General features: G+C 34.5%; 1 protein-coding gene across 10 annotated transcripts in view; it reads left to right on the forward strand.

Annotated features, from left to right (window-relative positions):
• LOC138334348 (vitamin D3 receptor B-like) overlaps positions 1-23,741 on the forward strand; it is a 580,118-nt gene that overhangs the window by 541,458 nt on the left and 14,919 nt on the right. For all 10 annotated transcript variants that reach the window (XM_069283005.1, XM_069283003.1, XM_069283004.1 and 7 more), the window contains one exon: positions 22,074-22,287. In XM_069283005.1, the coding sequence (XP_069139106.1) occupies positions 22,074-22,287 (214 nt within the window). The remainder of the gene's footprint in view (positions 1-22,073; positions 22,288-23,741) is intronic.

Consider the following 23,741-nt stretch of genomic DNA (forward strand, 5'->3'; position numbering starts at 1 on the left):
CACCGATCCTACCTGTACCAAAGTATCCAATCCTTTCACAACGTCATTTTAATGAGGTTCTAATCAATGGCAGCGAGATTTCTGTGGGACTGATGGGATTCTAGCCTTTCTCGTTTAATCAATCACCTGCTCATTACTTCAGGTGGAGTTCAGAATTCAGGTGAAAACTTGAGGTACCAAAAAAACATAAAGGTGAAAAGTAAAGGTATTGTTTGTTATCCAATACCAAGAAATCACTCAAAGCCAAAATTGTACCAGAGCATATTGTCCATCAAATTCAGTTTTTTGTTAAGAGAGCTAACAGTCATGAAATTTGTATGATGGCGTCAAAAGCTTTCACAATCCACATTTCTGGGACTTTTACAAAAAAAAATCCTGTGTGATGATTTTCTCCATGACAGCTTTGATTTCTGAAAAAAACAAAACATGATGTAATGGTATATATTATTTTGAATGTTTCATTTCATATCACTATACGAACATTGAACTTTTTGATACCAGAAGTTAATTTTTATGGTTGTTTTGTCTTGACAGGTTCTTGGAAAAAACAAGTTCTAAGGGTTTAATGTCGAAGTTTGCGACATGTTTTATCTTGTAGAGATAAAGAAAATATTAGGCTTAAAAATCACTTTTCCTGACAAATTGAAGATGTCAAGAAACATTAAAAGTAAAGTAGATAACACCTACAGATCAACAGTTAGATCCATGGAGGTCTGAACCAGGTATAGCATCCAACATTTATCACCACCAGAGGAATGATATTTCTGGTGTATCAAGGACACTCGGTGTGTACATGGTATTGAAGATCTTATCAATTGTGTGGAATATGATAAAGATTAAAAGCTGCATGTATGCAAATAAAATATGAGGAAGTCTGGCGTAGAAGAAGTCGTTTTTTTCTTTAGCCTGATCGACCTATATGAAGTTGATTTTTATAAGTTGTTTGGCATAGTATGAAGTTTTTTAGATTTTAGATTCTGGTTTGGAAGTCCTACATTTTGATAGCTGGAGTTGTTGGTGTTTTTGGTAGGTTTTTTTTTTAGTCATATATCTGTATGATATAGATATATTTTTGGGCTTTGTCTATATATATCTGGAGTTGTTTCTTTGAGCTATGTCTATATATATCTGGAGTTGTTTTTTTTAGCTTTGTCTATATATATCTAGAGTTGTATTTTGAGCTTTGTCTATATATATCTCGAGTTGTTTCTTTGAGCTTTATCTATATATATCTGGAGTTGTTTTTTTTAGCTTTGTCTATATATATCTAGAGTTGTATTTTGAGCTTTGTCTATATATATCTCGAGTTGTATTTTTGAGCTTTGTCTATATATATCTGGAATTGGTTTTTTTAGCTTTGTATATATATACATATATGTTTGAGTTGGGGTTTTTTCAGCTTTGTCTATATATATATATATCTGGAGTTGTTTTTTCAGCTTTGTCTATATATTCTGGAGTTGTTTTTTCAGCTTTGTCTATATCTATCTTGAGGTTTTGTTGGGTTTTTTTAGCTTTGTCTTTATATATCTGAAGTTGGTTTTTTTTAGCTTTGTCTATATATATCTGGAGTTTTTTTGTTTTTTTTTAGCTTTGTCTATATATTCTGGAGTTTGGGTTTTTTGAGCTTCGTCTATATATATGTTTGAGTTGGGTTTTTTCAGCTTTGACTATATATATATATATATATCTGGAGTTGTTTTTTCTTGCCTAGCCTATATCCAATAAGTGACCATACATACCATGGTTATGAGATGAGATAATGCTGTGCATGACAAATTCTGTATGTTTGACAATGAGCCAGAGAGTTGTGATACAGTATAATTCTCCTTCGTTCTGGACAGTAACAAATTATCCTCACTATTAGGTAACGCTCCTCGAGACACAACTTGTTTGGAGATTTGGAATGAAATCTTTATATATCTCTGGCAATACCTGTAAAATATCTTTAAATGGAAAAAAAGTTAAAAACTCCATGTGATTTCCAACTTTAAAATCCTCATTTTTGTTTGGTAGGATTTGTGTAACAGAGAGAAATGTATATGACTTTAACCTAATGCCTCCGTCGCTGTTTAAATGACATGATAATACTACCTATATTGAATACAATGGCTCACTCTGCCAAGCGCGGGGTCACCGAGTACAGTTCCACCGACCAAAACACCAGATGTAGATCTCAGCAGTGTGAACTAATGGCAGCCCTACTCAAAGCCTCAAGACATTTGAACTGGGAGGAAACAAAATCATTTGAATTTAACCTCTGTAAAAGGTGACAGAAATTCAAATTCTGTGAATGTGTTAGATTTGTAGTATAGGAGAATGAGAGGATGTATAGAGTTTAGTGGTATTGTGTTGTATACCTGTACACAGGTGGGCCTCTGTTATCATATCCAGTAGATCAGCCTACAGACATTTAGGAGATCTTGTGTAGTCAGGCACAGAATTCATTAATAAAATCATTTTTAAAAAAAACAACAAATAAAATATATATATTGGTTAAATTGAACAGGAATTTTGTTTGTTCTGTATTTTATTGTCAGAAGTAGTTTATCAGAGCTGTTTAAAACATGTTTGATAATGTATCAAATGTTCAACAATAACAGGAAAGAATTTACAAAAAAAAAAGGAAACTTAAATATAAAAAAAAACCTTCAAGTAGAAATACCAATAATACTTTTGCTCCAGCTTAGCTGTGTATAGAGTGGTTTTACTCTCTGTAAGGCTAAAGTTCTGTTTATCAAAGTTGAACATGTTTGATAACATGTTTGATATTCTATCAAATGTTTAAACAAGAGATCTGACACCTTGTTGACATTATGAGGCAGGTGATGTGTGCACAACGTGTAAAACTATTTAGTTTATTTTACAATTACCTGAATGATGGCCATTATAGACGATGTACAACCACATAGTGAGGAATTTCCTGTTTAATTTCCTGCTGGAGTTTTCATTGAATTACTAGAATATTTTAATATCATTGTTCTTTGACATATATTTGCCATTCCTTAAAAAAATGTTCAATATTATTTTGTTCTAATGTGACACATTATAATATTTAACTCAGACAATTCCAAATAATCTCCCTTGTGTTCCCTGCTTGAGTTATCTCCCCTTTTTGACTTCTCAATTAGTCATCTTTTTAATGTTAGATATTTAATCTTTGTTAGAGCTGTATCATGTTTGAATTAAACTGATGTTGACCTCTGACCTAACCTCCCTACCCCTGGTCCCACTCCCATCCCTAATGTCCCACCCCGGCCCTCAATTATATACTGCCAATGCTTTTCCATGATTATCTCCCCTACATCCATTGAAGGATATAGATTTCCTGACTCCACTACTGCCCATATGGGCTAATGTACATCATGAAATCTCCCAGAAGGCAATTCTCTTGTAGGCCGGGTCACTCGGTGCATATCTTCCCAAGGTCCCACTGTGGTGATAGATGGAACAGATTGTGACATATATTGTGTATATGGTATTGTGAGCCTCAGGCGAACTGTCTCACTACCAAACACTCATCGACGACTTTATAAGGATTCAACCTTGTCTTTAATACTTTTTTATTGTCAATTTCTTTGATCTACATAATGTTTTTTAATGCTTTCCCTACCTCGGGCCTTTCTCTGCCCTTCAAATCTACCTAGTGTCTTGTTCAACTGAACTTTGGCTCATAAATATTCATAAATTGTATTAGATAACACAAGAGTGATTACAATCCATTTAAATTACTTAAAGAAAGCAAATCTGTGTAGATATTAGATATGTAAAACTGGTAAAGAAGAGAATTATTGTATATGTGTTTGTTTGGAAAAAAACAAGATGTAGAAAGTATTAATTATTAGTTGTAATTGCATAAAAAATCAATGTGTTCATATAAATCAAATAAATATTACTTAAAGTTAATTACAAACATTTACCATAATCTATTAGTTGAACTCATTAACAATTAAAGAAACAGTCAGTTAATGATATAAAATACTTGTAAGTTTTCACCTATAGGATATACAATATAAAACGCCTGCAGCTTCATACATTAAGGGGAGACAATCAGTCCCATGGGTGTCCTCTCACAAAGACTTTATATCAGTTGATGCAGTTTTAATGTTGAATGCAATAATAGTAAATAAAAGTGTTCCTTTACAAAAACAAACTAGAATAAGGTGATTACTAGGTAATGTTATAAGCTTGATACTAGATGACAATGTATCTGAAGCAGGTGATACAATGATGATTTTTGTATTGTATTATGGAGGGGAGTTACTCAACTGTGCTACATAACATTACCATCTGTATACAAGTACTCAACATAGAAGTTTATAGTTTTACATATATTCTAGAAATACATGAAAACATTTGCCTTTTTCGTCTGTACAGAAATAACAAATACATCAGATACAAAAGACATGGGTATGGCATTGCTGAAACTATAAATCAAAAAATTGATTATTTTGTCAAAATATTCTGAAATCAAATTGGTGAGTATTAAAAACCTTTAAGGTTTCAAGTGTTAGATTAAGAAACCAGAGAAATAGTGCTGAGGTGTTTCGGTACATTTCAAATGTATTTATACCCTAACAGTACAATCGGTACCCACCGCAATATAACCATTGTTTTGTAGAATGCGGATATTGAAGTCATGGCAGGCGTAACAGAAAAGTATCAGATTTTTAAATCGAATATATATAAACAGCTGATGAAGCAAAGGCTAGTGGAAAATCCCTTTTTAGAGGATAAATTGAATCCAATTTCTGTATATTTGATATTAATTGTGTGCAATGGTGTGTATGAATTACTGGCCGCCTCTAAATGGGCTTTTTTGTGGACGGTGTCAATAACACAGCACAAACAACAACATGATTCATATGGTATGTTTATACCACGGCACATATTGGAGGAATGTCGCAAGGAATTGTGGGATAGGTCATCAAGTACACTTTGCTCAATCCGAGCCAGCCATGTGTGATAGTGAGGCGATCATCGGTTTCTCAGTCAAACATCTCCTGATTTTATTTCACAGACGACTAATTATGAAAATTGACGAAATGTCAATTCACTTAATTTTAATGATATGTATCGATTTCATGCCTAATTATCTACAAATCCTCTACTTCTTATGGTGTCAAACATAACCGGGGGTAGTGCCTTCGTCTTACTTTATTCCAGAATTAAAGGCAAATGAACCTGACAAAGTTAAGTAGTTAAATTGTTACTGTTTCAATGTCTTTGATCACGTACATGCACAGCTGTCCACAGTCGCCTACTACATAGGATATGTGCCTCACATCAGGTACCGGTCCAACATGTCACATGATCGAAAATCTCTAACCAAAAGTTCTATTAGATAGATCAAATTCAGGGTAAGGGGTTAAGGTTGCCTAAACATTAACTGTCAATTCAACTTTTAAGTCTTACTTCAGATTGGGATTTGGGGCTCGTTAAGATCGGTAGAAAACTGTTCAGTCAATAGAATACCACTACTATATCTAGTGTCTTGTTGGATTTAAAAGTAAAATGTCCTTTTCTGTCCCTTTCTGTTTTTTATGTAATTATCCCACTATAATTACCTTTATTGTTGTAGTTGTTGTTAATGTGTTCTCTGAGGGAACATGGGAGTACTGTTAACCTGTCAAAATTTTAAAGTTTTGGTGAAATAAAATGGTGCTAGATTTCTTGGGGATGTTTTGGTAGTGTTCGTATGACATTTAACAGACTAAAACCCCCTGGGACACAAGATTAACATCTTCCGTCAAATTATCTTTTGACGAGTCTAATTGGTCAGTGAATATTTCATCAAAAGGTTTTTATTGCAAGTAAAGAGACACTCGGTAATTGAAAAGAATGAGGTCGACAATTATTTCTTATTTCTAAGCCTTTACAGAGAACAGTAACCCATTCAGATTTCTGTGAGTGACGCTCAAATCTTGCTGGAATCCTTTTCTGTATTTATCTGTTTTATGATAAATTTTGCTTTAAGGAGGTAGTTGGTTTTTAAATGTAAGAGAATGGTTTGTCGGGGAATGTTCCTTTGCTGTTCGGTCTTTTCTGTATGTTACTAGGAACGGAATGTTCCTTTGCTTTTCAGTCTTTTCTGTCTGTTACTAGGAACGGAATGTTCCTTTGCTGTTCGGTCTTTTCTGTCTTACTTTTTGTACCTGAACCAGTCATACGTTATTGCTGAACTAAAAGTGATTTTCAGTTCTTTATCTGTTGTCCGATCTGATTGCATGTTCTGTACATAATTCCAGCACGTCATAGTGGAACTCTTTTGTGTTTTCTTTTAGTGAATCATGTCAGGATATCTGAAATGTTCAGCAAATAGCGACACTTGACATATCAAGTTAAAACCTCCATTCTGACAGCAGAAGAATTTCATTGTTCTCCATGTCAGACGCGATTCAATTTTACAAAGCTGATTTAATCATTTTGATTTTATTTTTTCTCCTGTCAATCAGCGTTTTCTTTCCTGCTTTTTGAGCCAAATAACACTAGATTTGATCAGTATCTACAGAAGGCATTAACCGTGAACCCGTTACAACACCTTGTCTTTAGGGATAAAGGGTTTGACATCTTTCTCTCTGTATTTAACATAAACGCTACATACATGTATTGTTTCAACGGAATTCATGATCACTACAGGAAGTAAGTGTCTATACCTCCTAATCATGCCTTACTTACAACATCTAAATCAATCTCAAAAGACAACTCTAAATTCTGTCAAATCCAACATATGTAAATTGACTCCAAAAGACAACTCCAAATTCTGTCAAATCCAGCAGATGTAAATCAAGTTCAAAAGACAACTCAAAATTCTGTCAAACCCAGTAGATGTAAATCAACTCCAAAAGACAACTCCAATTTATACCAGAACATCCAACAACTGCATACAATTAGTCCACATCCCCAGGGGACGTGGATGTGGCGAAGTGGTAGAAGGCATAGGTATGTTTTGCTAGGAAATTGGGTGCCATAGATCCTTAATCAGAGGCCGGGATAGGGCATGAGTCAATAAATTGTCATGCATTGTTAAATTGTGTTTCTTTGATATTTAACTAAAGTTGTTAATTAATATATTCTACAGCACCTTGCTGCTTCCACATTCAGCAAGTGATCTGTCTTTGAAATATATATGTTCAAATCAAAAAAAAACACTATGTAAGTTTTTAAAATTTAATTCACTCTTCATGAGGTAAGATGCCTTGAGTTATATTTGTTAACTTTGACCATTTGAAGTAGGTTCTATACAAGCTTTTTCAAAGTTTTGGTGAGCTCTACTGGTTTTGGAGTTAACAAGGAGTATTTCTGTTCCCTCAAAAAAATATGTAAACCATAGTGAAATATTCTTACATACAAGCAATAGAGGAAGCTGTGCTTGTTCATTAGGCCTGACGATAAAACTGGTAAAAGCATTCATTAAAATGTTTGGATATATATCTAACTTGAGTAAATTGTCATGCCAGTGCTGCCAATTGAGAAGGAACCTGCAGGGCAGCCAAACCTGGTCACCTAATCAGGCTAGGCCAAGTGTTTTCTGTGTTTCCTTCAGACTACTCCTCTACGATTTTACATTTTTATACCTCAAATTTTTTGGTCCCTTATTTTAGAACAGACGTTACAATATGTTTTACCTTGTTTCTGGGTTTCCTTTATACCTTTGTCTTTTCTGTCTTTTTTTGTAAAAACTATGTAATCATGAAGAGTAATGAATTACCTGTGAAGTAAATATTTATGTTTTGTTTCGAAGCGATTGTAACTCCATGATGACATACATTGGTTTGGTAATGTGGTCAGAAAACCACAGACATAAATATTATTACTAGTGTAACGTGTTGTACTGTAGCAATCACATGCACTAGAATAGATAAATAGTTGGAATGGCCTCCGGGGATGGACGACTAGAGAGTAAACAAGAAAGCTTATTACATTCTGTAATAGGCAAACACCATTTTTTATTTATTTTTTGTTGGTTTTTTTTTTTTTGTCTGGCCACCTGGTCCGAAGGACCAAGGTGAGCTTATGCCATACCGTGGCGTCCGGCGTCCGCGTCCGTCGTCCGTCGTCCGTCGTCCGTCGTCCGTCGTCGTCGTCCGTCGTCCGTCCGTCCGTCCGTCCGTCAACAATCGACTTCTTCTCCATAACCGCTGGTCGGATTTCAACAAAATTTGACTGGTAGCATCCTTATGGGCTACTAACTGAAAATTGTACAAATGATGGGGCTGACCCCCCAGGGGCCTGAGGGACGGGGCCAAAAGGGGTCAATTTGGCTATTTCCATATAAATGACTTCTTTTCTGAAACCAAGCATGGGATAGCACCCATAATGCAATGGTAGCATCCTTATAGGGTGGGGATTAAAAATTGTACAAATGATGGGGCTGACCCCCCAGGGGCCTGAGGGGCGGGGCCAAAAGGGGTCAATTTGGCTATTTCCATATAAACGACTTCTTCTCTGAAACCAAGCATGGGATAGCATCCATAATGCAATGGTAGCATCCTTATAGGGTGGGGATTCAAAATTGTACAAATGATGGGGCTGACCCCCCGGGGGCCTGAGGGGCGGGGCCAAAAGGGGTCAATTTGGCTATTTCCATATAAACGACTTCTTCTCTGAAACCAAGCATGGGATAGCATCCATAATGCAATGGTAGCATCCTTATAGGGTGGGGATTCAAAATTGTACAAATGATGGGGCTGACCCCCCGGGGGCCTGAGGGGCGGGGTCAAATGGGGTCAATTTGGCTATTTCCATATAAACGACTTCTTCTCTGAAACTAAGCATGAGATAGCACTCATAATGCAATGGTAGTATCGTTATAGGGTGGGGATTAAAAATTGTACAAATGATGTGGCTGACCCCCCAGGGGCCTGAGGGGCGGGGTCAAAAGGGGTCAATTTGGCTATTTCCATATAAACGACTTCTTCTCTGAAACCAAGCATGGGATAGCACCCATAATGCAATGGTAGCATCCTTATAGGGTGGGGATTCAAAATTGTACAAATGATGGGGCTGACCCCCCGGGGGCCTGAGGGGCGGGGTCAAATGGGGTCAATTTGGCTATTTCCATATAAACGACTTCTTCTCTGAAACTAAGCATGAGATAGCACTCATAATGCAATGGTAGTATCTTTATAGGTTGGGGATTCAAAATTGTACAAATGATGGGGCTGACCCCCGGGGGGCCTGAGGGGCGGGGTCAAAAGGGGCCAATTTGGCTATTTCCATATAAACGACTTCTTCTCTGAAACTAAGCATGGTATAGCACCCATAATGCAATGGTGGCATCTTTATAGGGTGGGGATTCAAAATTGTGCAAATGATGGGGCTGACCCCCAGGGGGCCTGAGGGGCGGGGTCGAAAGTGGCCAATTTGGCTATTTCCATTTAAACGACTTCTTCTCTGAAACTAAGCACGGTATAGCACCCATAATACAATGGTAGTATCCTTATAGTGTGGGGATTCAAAATTGTGCAAATGATAGGGCTGACCCCCCGGGGGCCTGAGGGGCGGGGTCAAAAGTGGTCAATTTCCATATATATATGACTTTTTCTCTGCAACTTAACATGGGATTACGCTCATAATGCAATGGTTACATCCTTATAGGGTTTGGATTCAAAATTTTGCAAATGATGGGGCTGACCCCCCGGGGGCCTGAAGGGTGGGGTCAAAAGGGGTCAATTTAGCTATTTCCATATATAAACGACTTCTTCTCTGCAACTAAGAATGGAAGAGCACTTATAGTGCAATGGTAGCATCCTTATAGGGTTGGGATTTGAAATTGTACAAATGATAGGGCTGACCCCCCGGGGCCTTAGACGGCAATAGATGCGAGGTCAAAAGGTCAATTAGGCTACTATTTTCATATAAATTACTTTGTCTCTGAACCTATGTATTGGATAGCATATTTGTATGGTATCAATAGCATCATTGTATGGTTGTGATTCAAAATTAAACTTTGGGAGTCAATTTTGCTTATTTTTCTAATTGTCAGATTCTTGTGATAAATACTAACAAAAAACCAGGTGAGCGATACATTTTTTGTTGGTTTTTTTTTTTTTGTCTGGCAGATTTTTTTCCCCAGTACTTTTAGGAAAGAGCCTATATGAGCGGGCTTGTAACATGGAGAACATATTGAATTCTATCTTGTTTTCACCAAGTTTTCATCTTAATATGTAGATTAATAAAACAGTTTTCTCAAGGCTAGAATTTCTGGGGGCGCACCATGATCAGTGTACTGTGTCTAGATGCTCCACAAAAACATCTGTTTCCCAAGCTCCGGGTGTTGGCGTTGGCGATCTTGAGCCAAACAAAATCAGAAAAAATCCTTTCACTTGGCTCAGTAGGGAAGCGGGGATTGGAGAGGGATTCATGCTGAAATTCTCCACGATTTTATCCTTCCAAATGATTCAGTTTTTGGTTAAACTAACTCCCATGCCTGCGTTAAAGCTTGCACCTAATGACCCCGGATTAGGCTGTGTGGTGGAATTTTAATGCTTGCCGATTTACTGGCTGTTGGCCAAGTGTATATATTTGTGTTGTATGTAATGTATGTCTATACTCTCCCTGTATATGATATATATGGTCGGTGTTTTAACACTGTCCCCAGGACAAACTCAGCTGATCAAATGATTTAATATTAAATCTATCTGTTTATAGCAAATAAAATGTGGGACTTAGCTATGGTTTTAAATCAGGTTTCTTTGTTATTTATTTTAACCTATTACGACCCACATTCTGTAACCACAAATCGTTCAAAAAATAATGAGAAATTTCTGTAAAAGGAAATATTTTAAAACATTAATATGTGTTTGGAGCTCCTGTCTATTTAGGTGTTTGGTTTTAACCAGAACTATGTTTTATTCATACCTGAAATGGGTGTTAAAAGCCTACATTTAATTGATTCTAAAGTATATATATTTATAAACACATACTTCTCAAGTTGACAGAGACAATACTATTGTCAGGTAATAGTGTTATCTGTGTGTCAGATAAAAACTTTAATTAGATTTATTACAAGACAAAGTATTAGGGATAGATTTTTCATGACGAGTAGACGTCAGAAAAGTGAAATAAGAAATTGATGCAGTTAATGAAAGGTCATTTTAAAACAATGCAGTATAGCTACATCATTGTGTGTGTCTCGACATTTGCAGAATAAATCATTATTCTTAAAATTCATTTACAATTCTGCACCAATTGTTATGTTTATTTTATTTTTAATTGAGATGTACTTTTACCTGAGAAAGTAAAAGAATATTCATAAAATTTTCTAACAACAGATGTCAGAATTATCATAAGTATTTGGCAGTGGATCGACAGCGTCGCGTCTAGTGCCATGCTAAGTTTGGGTTTAGGACCGAGTAGGATCAGACGTACTTTTAACTGTGATAGATCATCATATATTTTCAATGATTAATTTTTCCACTCCCTCTATATTTTCTCCAGTTGTAACAGTGCATCAGTGTCTATAGGCTGACGTTTCCTTCGTATTCCATCATACCAGACATTTGTTAGAAACGCCAGACAAATACAACATAAAACATTTATTTTGTGAATATAATTAATAGTTAAATTGTTTTTTTATAAACAAACTGTTGTATAAATTATCTTAAAGTGCATTTGTTTAGTATGTATTTATCAAAAGTGCAGTTATATTAATATCAGCGGTAGGAAGATTTGGACTAAGTCAAAAAATCACAGCTGGGGACAAATGAATACACAAAGAATATATCCATTGTACAGAACAATGAGAATCTCTGTGGTATTACAATTAAAATATGTTTATATAATGTTCAGATGACAAGTCATTCAGTTCATAATATGACATTTAAACCAAACAAAACATCTGAGAACCGGATTTCTGTAACAGTAAACGGCACCGATGGTCGCTCTGATATCAACTCAAATATCTGCATATGATATTTCTGTTTGTGTAATTCTGATAAATTGAGCTTTGAATAATGTATGTTGCTTATATCTTTGGCATGAGATGAAATTAGCGTGAACAGTAACAGCTTTATTGTCAGTGTGTGTTTCCAACCCTTACATCCGGTTTAGAGGGTAGATTTTACCCCGGAATATTTGACCCCACTGTGACACATGGACTATGGCTACTTTTCTGACATATATACTTACAACTATGTAGGTAAAAAAAGTATAGAGCTTATGAAACAATACCAGGTCAGAAGAAAACCCAATATAACTGTGAGTTCAGGCGCCCTATTAGAGGACAGAGGGTTGCACTGACTGGGGCCAACCTTTATTAAGGTCAGGCGCCCTAATAGAGGACAGAAGGCTGCACTGACAGGGGCCGACCTTTATAGTGCATACTATCAACACATATCTCTGAATCTGTTCCGCTGAATGTTTGGATCCCTGTATAGATGAGCTAGGTTTGGTAGATCTACAAAAACTATCTTTTGTTTACCAGGACAGCTATTATGTTGAATAGAACAGAATGGTTCTAGTTAAATTTAGACACTGTTTCATGAAAGAATGTTAACGTTATCAGAAAAACAAACCTAAATAAATAGTGGAGATCTTGTGACAAGATTTGCTGATCTCACTCCATATTCCCCATATCCTGAAATAGAAATTGATGCTTGTTTGAGAAGTGTTTGTTAGCTAATAGACAATTCTGTCTATACTTTCATAATTTATTGGATAGTTTGGGCAAAGATCAATTCATTGCTTTCCCTTGCTGTTTGATCAGCTAAATGCTATATTTAACCCTGATAATGGCGGACAAAAACTGAAAATCAATTAGGAAAGGTTTAACACTGATGTCCTAGATAGTGGAATATTGTTTTGTTTAAATGTCATTATTGAATCTCTTTGTATGTTTTTAACATACCAGACAAAAACCAGTTTATCATTTATCAAATTACAGGAACAGTATCCCTACACAAGCTGACAATACTTGTTATACTTTGGTCTAGAAAGAAGGCTAACAGAGGAAGTCTGGAATTAATGAATAATTCACTTTTGTGAAAGCTGATTCTGTAATGTAACTCGTTTACTGATTAACTTAATTTTTAGTGGGACAAACGTCACAACAATTATGGATGACAACAAACTCAGTAATAGATCTAACACAGATGACAACAAACTCAGTAATAGATATAACACAGATGACAACAAACTCAGTAATAGATATAACACAGATGACAACAAACTCAGTAATAGATCTAACACAAATGACAACAAACTCAGTAATAGATCTAACACAGATGACAACAAACTCAGTGATAGATCTAACACAAATGACAACAAACTCAGTAATAGATCTAACACAAATGACAACAAACTCAGTGATAGATCTAACACAGATGACAACAAACTCAGTAATAGATCTAACACAGATGACAACAAACTCAGTAATAGATCTAACACAGATGACAACAAACTCAGTAATAGATCTACACAAATGACAACAAACTCAGTGATAGATCTAACACAGATGACAACAAACTCAGTAATAGATCTAACACAGATGACAACAAACTCAGTAATAGATCTAACACAGATGACAACAAACTCAGTAATAGATCTAACACAAATGACAACAAACTCAGTAATAGATATAACACAGATGACAACAAACTCAGTAATAGATCTAACACAAATGACAACAAACTCAGTAATAGATATAACACAGATGACAACAAACTCAGTGATAGATCTAACACAAATGACAACAAACTCAGTAATAGATCTAACACAGATGACAACGAACTCAGTGATAGATCTAACACAGATAAAAACAAACTCAGTAATAGATCTAACACAAATGACAACAAACTCAGTAATAGATCTAACACAGATGACAACAAACTCAGTAATAGATCTAACACAGATGACAACAAACTCAGTAATAAATATAACACGGATGACAACAAACTCAGTAATAGATCTAACACAGATGACAACAAACTCAGTAATAGATATAACACAGATGACAACAAACTCAGTGATAGATATAACACAGATGACAACAAACTCAGTAATAGATCTAACACAGATGACAACAAACTCAGTAATAGATATAACACAGATGACAACAAACTCAGTAATAGATCTAACACAGATGACAACAAACTCAGTGATAGATATAACACAGATGACAACAAACTATAGATCTAACACAGATGACAACAAACTCAGTAATAAATATAACACGGATGACAACAAACCCAGTAATAGATCTAACACGGATGACAACAAACTCAGTAATAGATCTAACACAAATGACAACAAACTCAGTAATAGATCTAACACAGATGACAACAAACTCAGTAATAGATCTAACACAGATGACAACAAACTCAGTAATAGATCTAACACAAATGACAACAAACTCAGTAATAGATCTAACACAGATGACAACAAACTCAGTAATAGATCTAACACAGATGACAACAAACTCAGTAATAGATCTAACACAAATGACAACAAACTCAGTGATAGATCTAACACAGATGACAACAAACTCAGTAATAGATCTAACACAGATGACAACAAACTCAGTGATAGATATAACACAGATGACAACAAACTATAGATCTAACATAGATGACAACAAACTCAGTGATAGATCTAACACAAATGACAACAAACTCAGAAATAGATCTAACACAAATGACAACAAACTCAGTGATAGATCTAACACAGATGACAACAAACTCAGTGATAGATCTAACACAGATGACAACAAACTCAGTAATAGATATAACACAAATGACAACAAACTCAGTAATAGATCTAACACAGATGACAACAAACTCAGTAATAGATCTAACACAGATGACAACAAACTATAGATCTAACACAGATGACAACAAACTCAGTGATAGATCTAATACAAATGACAACAAACTCAGTAATAGATCTAACACAAATGACAACAAACTCAGTAATAGATCTAACACAAATGACAACAAACTCAGTGATAGATCTAACACAGATGACAACAAACTCAGTGATAGATCTAACACAGATGACAACAAACTCAGTAATAGATATAACACAGATGACAACAAACTCAGTAATAGATCTAACACAGATGACAACAAACTCAGTAATAGATCTAACACAGATGACAACAAACTCAGTAATAGATATAACACAGATGACAACGAACTCAGTAATAGATCTAACACAGATGACAACAAACTATAGATCTAACACAGATGACAACAAACTCAGTAATAGATATAACACAGATGACAACGAACTCAGTAATAGATCTAACACAGATGACAACAAACTATAGATCTAACACAGATGACAACAAACTCAGTAATAGATCTAACACAAATGACAACAAACTCAGTGATAGATCTAACACAAATGACAACAAACTCAGAAATAGATCTAACACAAATGACAACAAACTCAGTGATAGATCTAACACAGATGACAACAAACTCAGTGATAGATCTAACACAGATGACAACAAACTCAGTAATAGATATAACACAAATGACAACAAACTCAGTAATAGATCTAACACAGATGACAACAAACTCAGTAATAGATCTAACACAGATGACAACAAACTATAGATCTAACACAGATGACAACAAACTCAGTGATAGATCTAACACGGATGACAACAAACTCAGTAATAGATCTAACACAGATGACAACAAACTCAGTAATAGATCTAACACAAATGACAACAAACTCAGTGATAGATCTAACACAGATGACAACAAACTCAGTGATAGATCTAACACAGATGACAACAAACTCAGTAATAGATCTAACACAGATGACAACAAACTCAGTAATAGATCTAACACAAATGACAACAAACTCAGTGATAGATCTAACACAGATGACAACAAACTCAGTAATAGATCTAACACAGATGACAACAAACTCAGTAATAGATCTAACACAGATGACAACAAACTATAGATCTAACACAGATGACAACAAACTCAGTAATAGATATAACACAGATGACAACAAACTCAGTAATAGATCTAACACAGATGACAACAAACTCAGTAATAGATCTAACACAGATGACAACAAACTCAGTAATAGATCTAACACAAATGACAACAAACTCAGTAATAGATCTAACACAGATGACAACGAACTCAGTAATAGATCTAACACAGATGACAACAAACTCAGTAATAGATCTAACACAAATGACAACAAACTCAGTAATAGATCAAACACAGATGACAACAAACTCAGTAATAGATCTAACACAAATGACAACGAACTCAGTAATAGATCTAACACAAATGACAACGAACTCAGTAATAAATATAACACAGATGACAAGGAACTCAGTGATAGATCTAACACAGATGACAACAAACTCAGTGATAGATCTAACACAGATGACAACAAACTCAGTAATAGATCTAACACAAATGACAACAAACTCAGTAATAGATCTAACACAGATGACAACAAACTCAGTGATAGATCTAACACAGATGACAACAAACTCAGTAATAGATCTAACACAAATGACAACAAACTCAGTAATAGATCTAACACAGATGACAACAAACTCAGTAATAGATCTAACACAGATGACAACAAACTCAGTAATAGATCTAACACAGATGACAACAAACTCAGTAATAGATCTAACAACAGATGACAACAAACTCAGTAATAGATCTAACACAAATGACAAACAAACTCAGTAATAGATCTAACACAGATGACAACAAACTCAGTGATAGATCTAACACAGATGACAACAAACTCAGTAATAGATCTAACACAGATGACAACAAACTCAGTAATAGATCTAACACAGATGACAACAAACTCAGTAATAGATCTAACACAGATGACAACAAACTCAGTAATAGATCTAACACAGATGACAACAAACTCAGTAATAGATCTAACACAGATGACAACAAACTCAGTAATAGATCTAACACAGATGACAACAAACTCAGTAATAGATCTAACACAAATGACAACAAACTCAGTAATAGATCTAACACAGATGACAACAAACTCAGTAATAGATCTAACACAGATGACAACAAACTCAGTAATAGATCTAACACAGATGACAACAAACTCAGTGATAGATCTAACACAGATGACAACAAACTCAGTGATAGATCTAACACAGATGACAACAAACTCAGTAATAGATCTAACACAAATGACAACAAACTCAGTAATAGATCTAACACGGATGACAACGAACTCAGTAATAGATCTAACACAGATGACAACAAACTCAGTGATAGATCTAACACAGATGACAACAAACTCAGTAATAGATCTAACACAGATGACAACAAACTCAGTAATAGATCTAACACAGATGACAACAAACTCAGTAATAGATCTAACACAAGATGACAACAAACTCAGTAATAGATCTAACACAGATGACAACAAACTCAGTATAGATCTAACACAGATGACAACAAACTCAGTAATAGATCTAACACAGATGACAACAAACTCAGTAATAGATCTAACACAGATGACAACAAACTCAGTAATAGATCTAACACAGATGACAACAAACTCAGTAATAGATCTAACACAGATGACAACAAACTCAGTGATAGATCTAACACAGATGACAACAAACTCAGTAATAGATCTAACACAGATGACAACAAACTCAGTAATAGATCTAACACAGATGACAACAAACTCAGTAATAGATCTAACACAAATGACAACAAACCCAGTAATAGATCTAACACAAATGACAACAAACTCAGTGATAGATCTAACACAAATGACAACAAACTCAGTGATAGATCTAACACAGATGACAACAAACTCAGTAATAGATCTAACACAAATGACAACAAACTCAGTAATAGATCTAACACAGATGACAACAAACTCAGTAATAGATCTAACACAGATGACAACAAACTCAGTAATAGATCTAACACAGATGACAACAAACTCAGTAATAGATCTAACACAGATGACAACAAACTCAGTAATAGATCTAACACAGATGACAACAAACTCAGTAATAGATCTAACACAGATGACAACAAACTCAGTAATAGATCTAACACAAATGACAACAAACTCAGTAATAGATCTAACACAGATGACAACAAACTCAGTGATAGATCTAACACAGATGACAACAAACTCAGTAATAGATCTAACACAGATGACAACAAACTCAGTAATAGATCTAACACAGATGACAACAAACTCAGTAATAGATCTAACACGGATGACAACAAACTCAGTAATAGATCTAACACAAATGACACTAGTCTTTGTTCAGGAGAACACAGATAGTCTTACTGTACAGCTCATATCACAGTCAATTTTCTTAATTTACCAACTCTGTCCAATCATTTACATTTCTTCCTACATTGCATATGTGATATATTTTCTATAACATTATATGTGCCAATGGTGAATTATATGGCCTCATTGTAGGGTTATGAATGCAATAGGATGCTAAATATGAAAAACAACTATGAAAGCACTACAAATTAAAAATGTAAAAAAAATCTTTTGTGAAAAAAGGCAAAAATATTACATGAAATATAACTTTGATGCTGTGGCATGCAAACCTTCATTTTTGTAATTGATAAACAGCAAAATAAAGAGGCAAATTGAAAAATCATCCATATTAGTTAGACAAATTATAAAATGTTGTGATGTTGTGTGTGTGTAATGTCAATACATATAATACAGAGGGGAAAGTCTTTGTCTGAAGTCGCTGAACAGGATGGCTCATAATCACCAGATAGTCAAATTTAAGGATCGTGGGATAAAAAAGATTTTAGGCGACCTAGATCATATGGGATATCCTCCGAAAATCAGGCTTTGCACCGAATGACCTGCGTGGTTCACTGCACACAGGGGTGTGTGGTTATATTGGGGTTCTGGAAAGCTTGAACATTTGCCAGCTATACAGATACATGGACAATGTTTAATGGTACAAATTCTACCCCTCAAAATCAAACAGTGGATGTATTAACAAATACAACATGTACACTTTTTTCCCCCCATTTTCCCCCTCTACATAGATACACGGCTGGCAAGAAGCCATATAAAACAAGTTAAACTGTGCAATGTAACAGGGATGACCGGAGGCTTATTAGTTAGGAAGCCTGACTGCCTGTAAGGTATTATAGACAGGACTGTGATAGAGTAGGTCTAAGGCTTATAGATCTGGTAAAACAACAGGTGCGTCAGGTCAGCGCACACAACATACTGTCACATTCAAAACATAATATAAACAGTACAATTGTTGACTTTACGAATTTTGAATTGACACTCCTGAATAATATTATAACCTTTTTCACCATGCTGAACTACATAGGAAGTATTTATTGAGACAAGGTTTTAGGAATTATTTATTGCGATAAGGTTTTTAAACTGTTTTGGAAATTCTAAAACTATTTTAGAGATTCTGAATTTTTATTATAAATTTTAAACAAATATGGAATGTTTAATGGCTTAAGAACATTGTTAGATTTCATTTTTTGATGGACGCAAAAAAAAAAAATCTGTTTATATATCTATACAGTAGTGATTCAGGAGACGAGAAAATAGAACTTGTAGAAAGTCATTTTCAGTTCATATCAACTACGTGGAGATGAATAATATGATTCGATAATTAAAGGTTTTTTTACTGAGAAAACAAAGTGTCTCCAGAATGTCATATTCCCGAGCGTGATACACAGGAAGTCTTATATAGACATTGTGTAGATCGTACAGATAACATAGATCGCGATCAATAACGGAATCTTCATTGTTAGGAGGTAAAAAAAACAAAATTATTCAATAGAAAAACAGTAAATTCACCCGCAGCTTAACAGAAGTGACAGTTTTTGTAATTATGTAAATAATTTGCTATTCATTAATAATTCTAAGGTCGTTTCGTAAGGGGAAATAAATCATTCTGTAGTATGTATTGTTTGCTAAAAATGAAAGAGTTTTAAGGTTGGGTCACCTTACAAAAGAGAGACCCTCTGTCAGCTAAATTGTGACCATTTTGTAAAGCAACATTTTCATAAATCTTTCTATTGTTATATGGTACGTGGTAAATGTCAGAAAGTTTCTTGTTGAACTTTTGAAATCTACAGCAGGGCTGGGTGTAAGCTAGAAGGTTTTGTCGACAGAGTAGGTGTCGAAATCAATGGTAATCAATAAATAAAAATCAGCCTTCAGGAATATCAGTTACTAACAGTTATTTACATATTAATATGTATTGTTATGAAAGTGTACATGGCCATGGCACAGAATCTACCAAAGAATGGAGGGAGTCAATAATCTGGTAGTGAGTTAGCAATATTAGGTCGTGACAAAGTAGTGAGATGACCATGGACCATTGAATTCCTCAGCATTGATTGATGGTTTTACAGTACATAAGTGGGCCATGTAGCATTATATCATTTATCAAAAAAAATATTAGAATGTAGATATGTAACAATATTGAGTGTGTTCGCACAGACCTATATCATAGAAAATCAGGATAGAAAAACCTCATAAAATCCCCTTCTCCTTTCCAAAAAGCTTCCATTCAAAACATCTGTTCATTGTAAACTATTGACAAACTGATTATAAGATTTTGATTGTATACAGGTTGATTATCCATGTATCATGAGTTATTGCATTTGCACATTTCTTTGGTGCTATTCTACAATACATTTATAAATATATCATATACACTATCAGTTGTCAGCAGATATACTTGGTAATTGTATAATTCCCTGAGATAGGAAATATTACAGACAAGTCCCTGATGCTAATAGAAGGGCAATGAAAGGTGATTCGGTGCAAGGGTCAAGGTTCATGTAAGGAGACAACCAGAGGTCAGCAGGGGTCAGCTGAGGTCATCTGAGGCCAGATAGTGGACAGTTATATATACACACTAGATAGGCCTATCAGTGATCAGCTTGCATGTGTTTTAACCATTACACATTCAGTAAGGCTATCACTTCACAAAACATCACCGATCTCCTATTTAACCCTCTGTCCCTCCTATTTAACCCCTGTCCCTTTCTCCTAGCTTTCTTTTATCTAATAGGATCGTATTTCTCCCGGAGACATTTTATAGTTTGTCTGTAAGCCTTTTGAGGAGAGTTTTGTTTTCTTGGTTTGTCTGTTTATCCCTGTGGTCAAGCGTCCTTCGTTTGTAATGACTGACAATATTGGTCCTAGAAAGTTGTCTACATTTATGCCTGATGTTATATATGTTTCATTAAATACTCTAATTTGATGTCGGACAAAAACACAAATTATTTCTATATGTATTCACAAAGAAAGCTTATGAACTACTCATTATTAATTATTAAATTATTGTGAAGTTTTATTGGTATTATTTAAGAAGTTAACAAAATCAAATATTTGATGGCTGAAAACAAGTTTTCAATGAACTAGAAAAGGTGATAATGAATAAATTGTAGTGATACAATTATTATATAATAGCTGGATATTGAATGCTTAATATTGGTATTTTATAATTACAATAGTCATTGATAAATTTTGTATGTAAATTAAATCATGGTTTGTCCAATAAAACTAACTATCAGTGACAGAGCCGTCAGGAGAGACAACATTAGAAGAAGCTTTACACTACAGGGGCTCACAATATTTTCATCATTTAAATTTTCTTCACCTCAAGTTTTACATTAATTTGACACATAATGCTGTTTCCTGGTTGCTGAACTTGTCAAAATACATGTATGTCGACCATATTAAATAAAAGATTCTATTACAAGTATTACATTTTAATTATTCCAAGCACAAATAATATTGAATGAATCACTAACTCCATATTCATGTTTTCAAAAAATGATATTTGTCAGCCATTAAAAATTAAAACATTTGAATTTCATTCATATAAAATTATTTTCGTAACAAAATTCACACTTATCTACACTCACAACTGGTTTCATTTTACATCAGTTTATACCTGTATTTATTTTATAGTCAAACCCAGTCTTTATACAGAGGTCGCGATCAGACAGGTTTTACTGTACATTGATCTCAGCCAAATGTTTACCTCTTTTTCAGAGAATGCCATGGATTTCCTTATAATGTAATATCCAAACCAAACCTTTTTTCTGTCTTTGCAGTTTTGAAGACTCAAATAGTAACAGCATGCCGTCGATGTCGAACCCTTACCGGCCGATGGACGTCCGCGTGGCAGAAGACGTCCACAAGGCTCGGAAAAACAAGGAAGACAAATATTGTGGAGTGTGTGGAGACCGGGCGCTCGGGTACAACTTTGATGCCATTTCTTGTGAATCTTGCAAAGCTTTCTTCAGACGAAATGCTCCTAAGGGTTTGGTATGTATCACAGTACATTTGAAGTAATCACAGAATTCTCACTTAGATTGGTGTAGATCTAGCTTGAGTAGAGACAAGCAACTAGTTAAAGGTGATTTCACCAGGTGTAGCTATAATCACGTCCTAGACAGTTTACAGTGAGTGCCTTGTAGATTCTCAGTTTTAATTAGGTACAAACTATTCCTGAATGAATAATTAGGTACAAACTATTCATGAATGAATAATTAGGTACAAACTATTCATGAATGAATAATTAGGTACATATTCCTGATGAATAATTAGGTACAAACTATTCCTGAATGAGTGATTAGGTAAACTATTCCTGATGAATAATTAGGTACAAACTATTCCTGAATGAGTAATTAGGTACAAACTATTTCTGATGAATAATTAGGTACAAGCTATTCCTGAATGAGTAATTAAGTACAAACTATTTCTGATGAATAATTAGGTACAAACTATTCCTGAATGAGTAATTAGGTACAAACTATTTCTGATGAATAATTAGGTACAAGCTATTCCTGAATGAGTAATTAAGTACAAATTATTTCTGAATGAATAATTAGGCACAAACTATTCCTGAATGAATAATAAGGTACAAACTATTCCTGCTGAATAAATAATGAGGTACAAACTATTCATGAATGAATAATTAGGTACAAACTATTCCTGAATGAATAATAAGGTAAAAACTATTCCAGAATGAATAATTAGGTATAAACTATTCCTGAATAAATAATTAGGTACAAACTATTCCTGAATGAATAATTAGGTAAACTATTCCTGATGAATAATAAGGTACAAACTATTCTGAATGAAAATGTATCAAAACTATTGAAATTTCAAAACTTAGTAATGGAAACACATGGACATGACTAGGAAGCAGATGGCTTTGTTACCATATGTGACCATGACAAAAGATATAGGTTAGGGATGTCAGAAATACATTCCCGCTACAGGAATCACCACCAACACAAATTAATTAATTGTCATCGATTACATCTATAGCAATTCTTTAAATCAATCGACAGTCAAGAAGTAATATAACAACGCTGTACTACTCTGCTATGGAAATATGTTACAGCTATGAAATTGATCTGATTAGTTTGGTTTCATAAATGCAACAATATGAACAAAGAGCCAATAAAATTGTAAAAATAACAATATTTAATCTAGTAAAACAAGCCAACTGTGTGCATTAATATTTCATTTTCTGACTCAGCAACTAGAAAATGTTATTAACAAATGAAACATCATACACAGTCTGGTGTTAAATGGAAACATCAAAGGAAAATCATCGACAGAAACAAGTTAATATTGAAAAGGAAAAGAAAAGAAGATAGAGAAAAATGACAATGATACACATATTTGTATGGTTGGTATTTAGTTCATTCATAGATATTATATGATATTGATTTATCGTTTTCTCATCTTTTCTTTATTCTGAATAGAAT

Source organism: Argopecten irradians, chromosome 11 (genome assembly GCF_041381155.1).
Source record: "Argopecten irradians isolate NY chromosome 11, Ai_NY, whole genome shotgun sequence".
Lineage (NCBI taxonomy): Eukaryota > Metazoa > Mollusca > Bivalvia > Pectinida > Pectinidae > Argopecten > Argopecten irradians.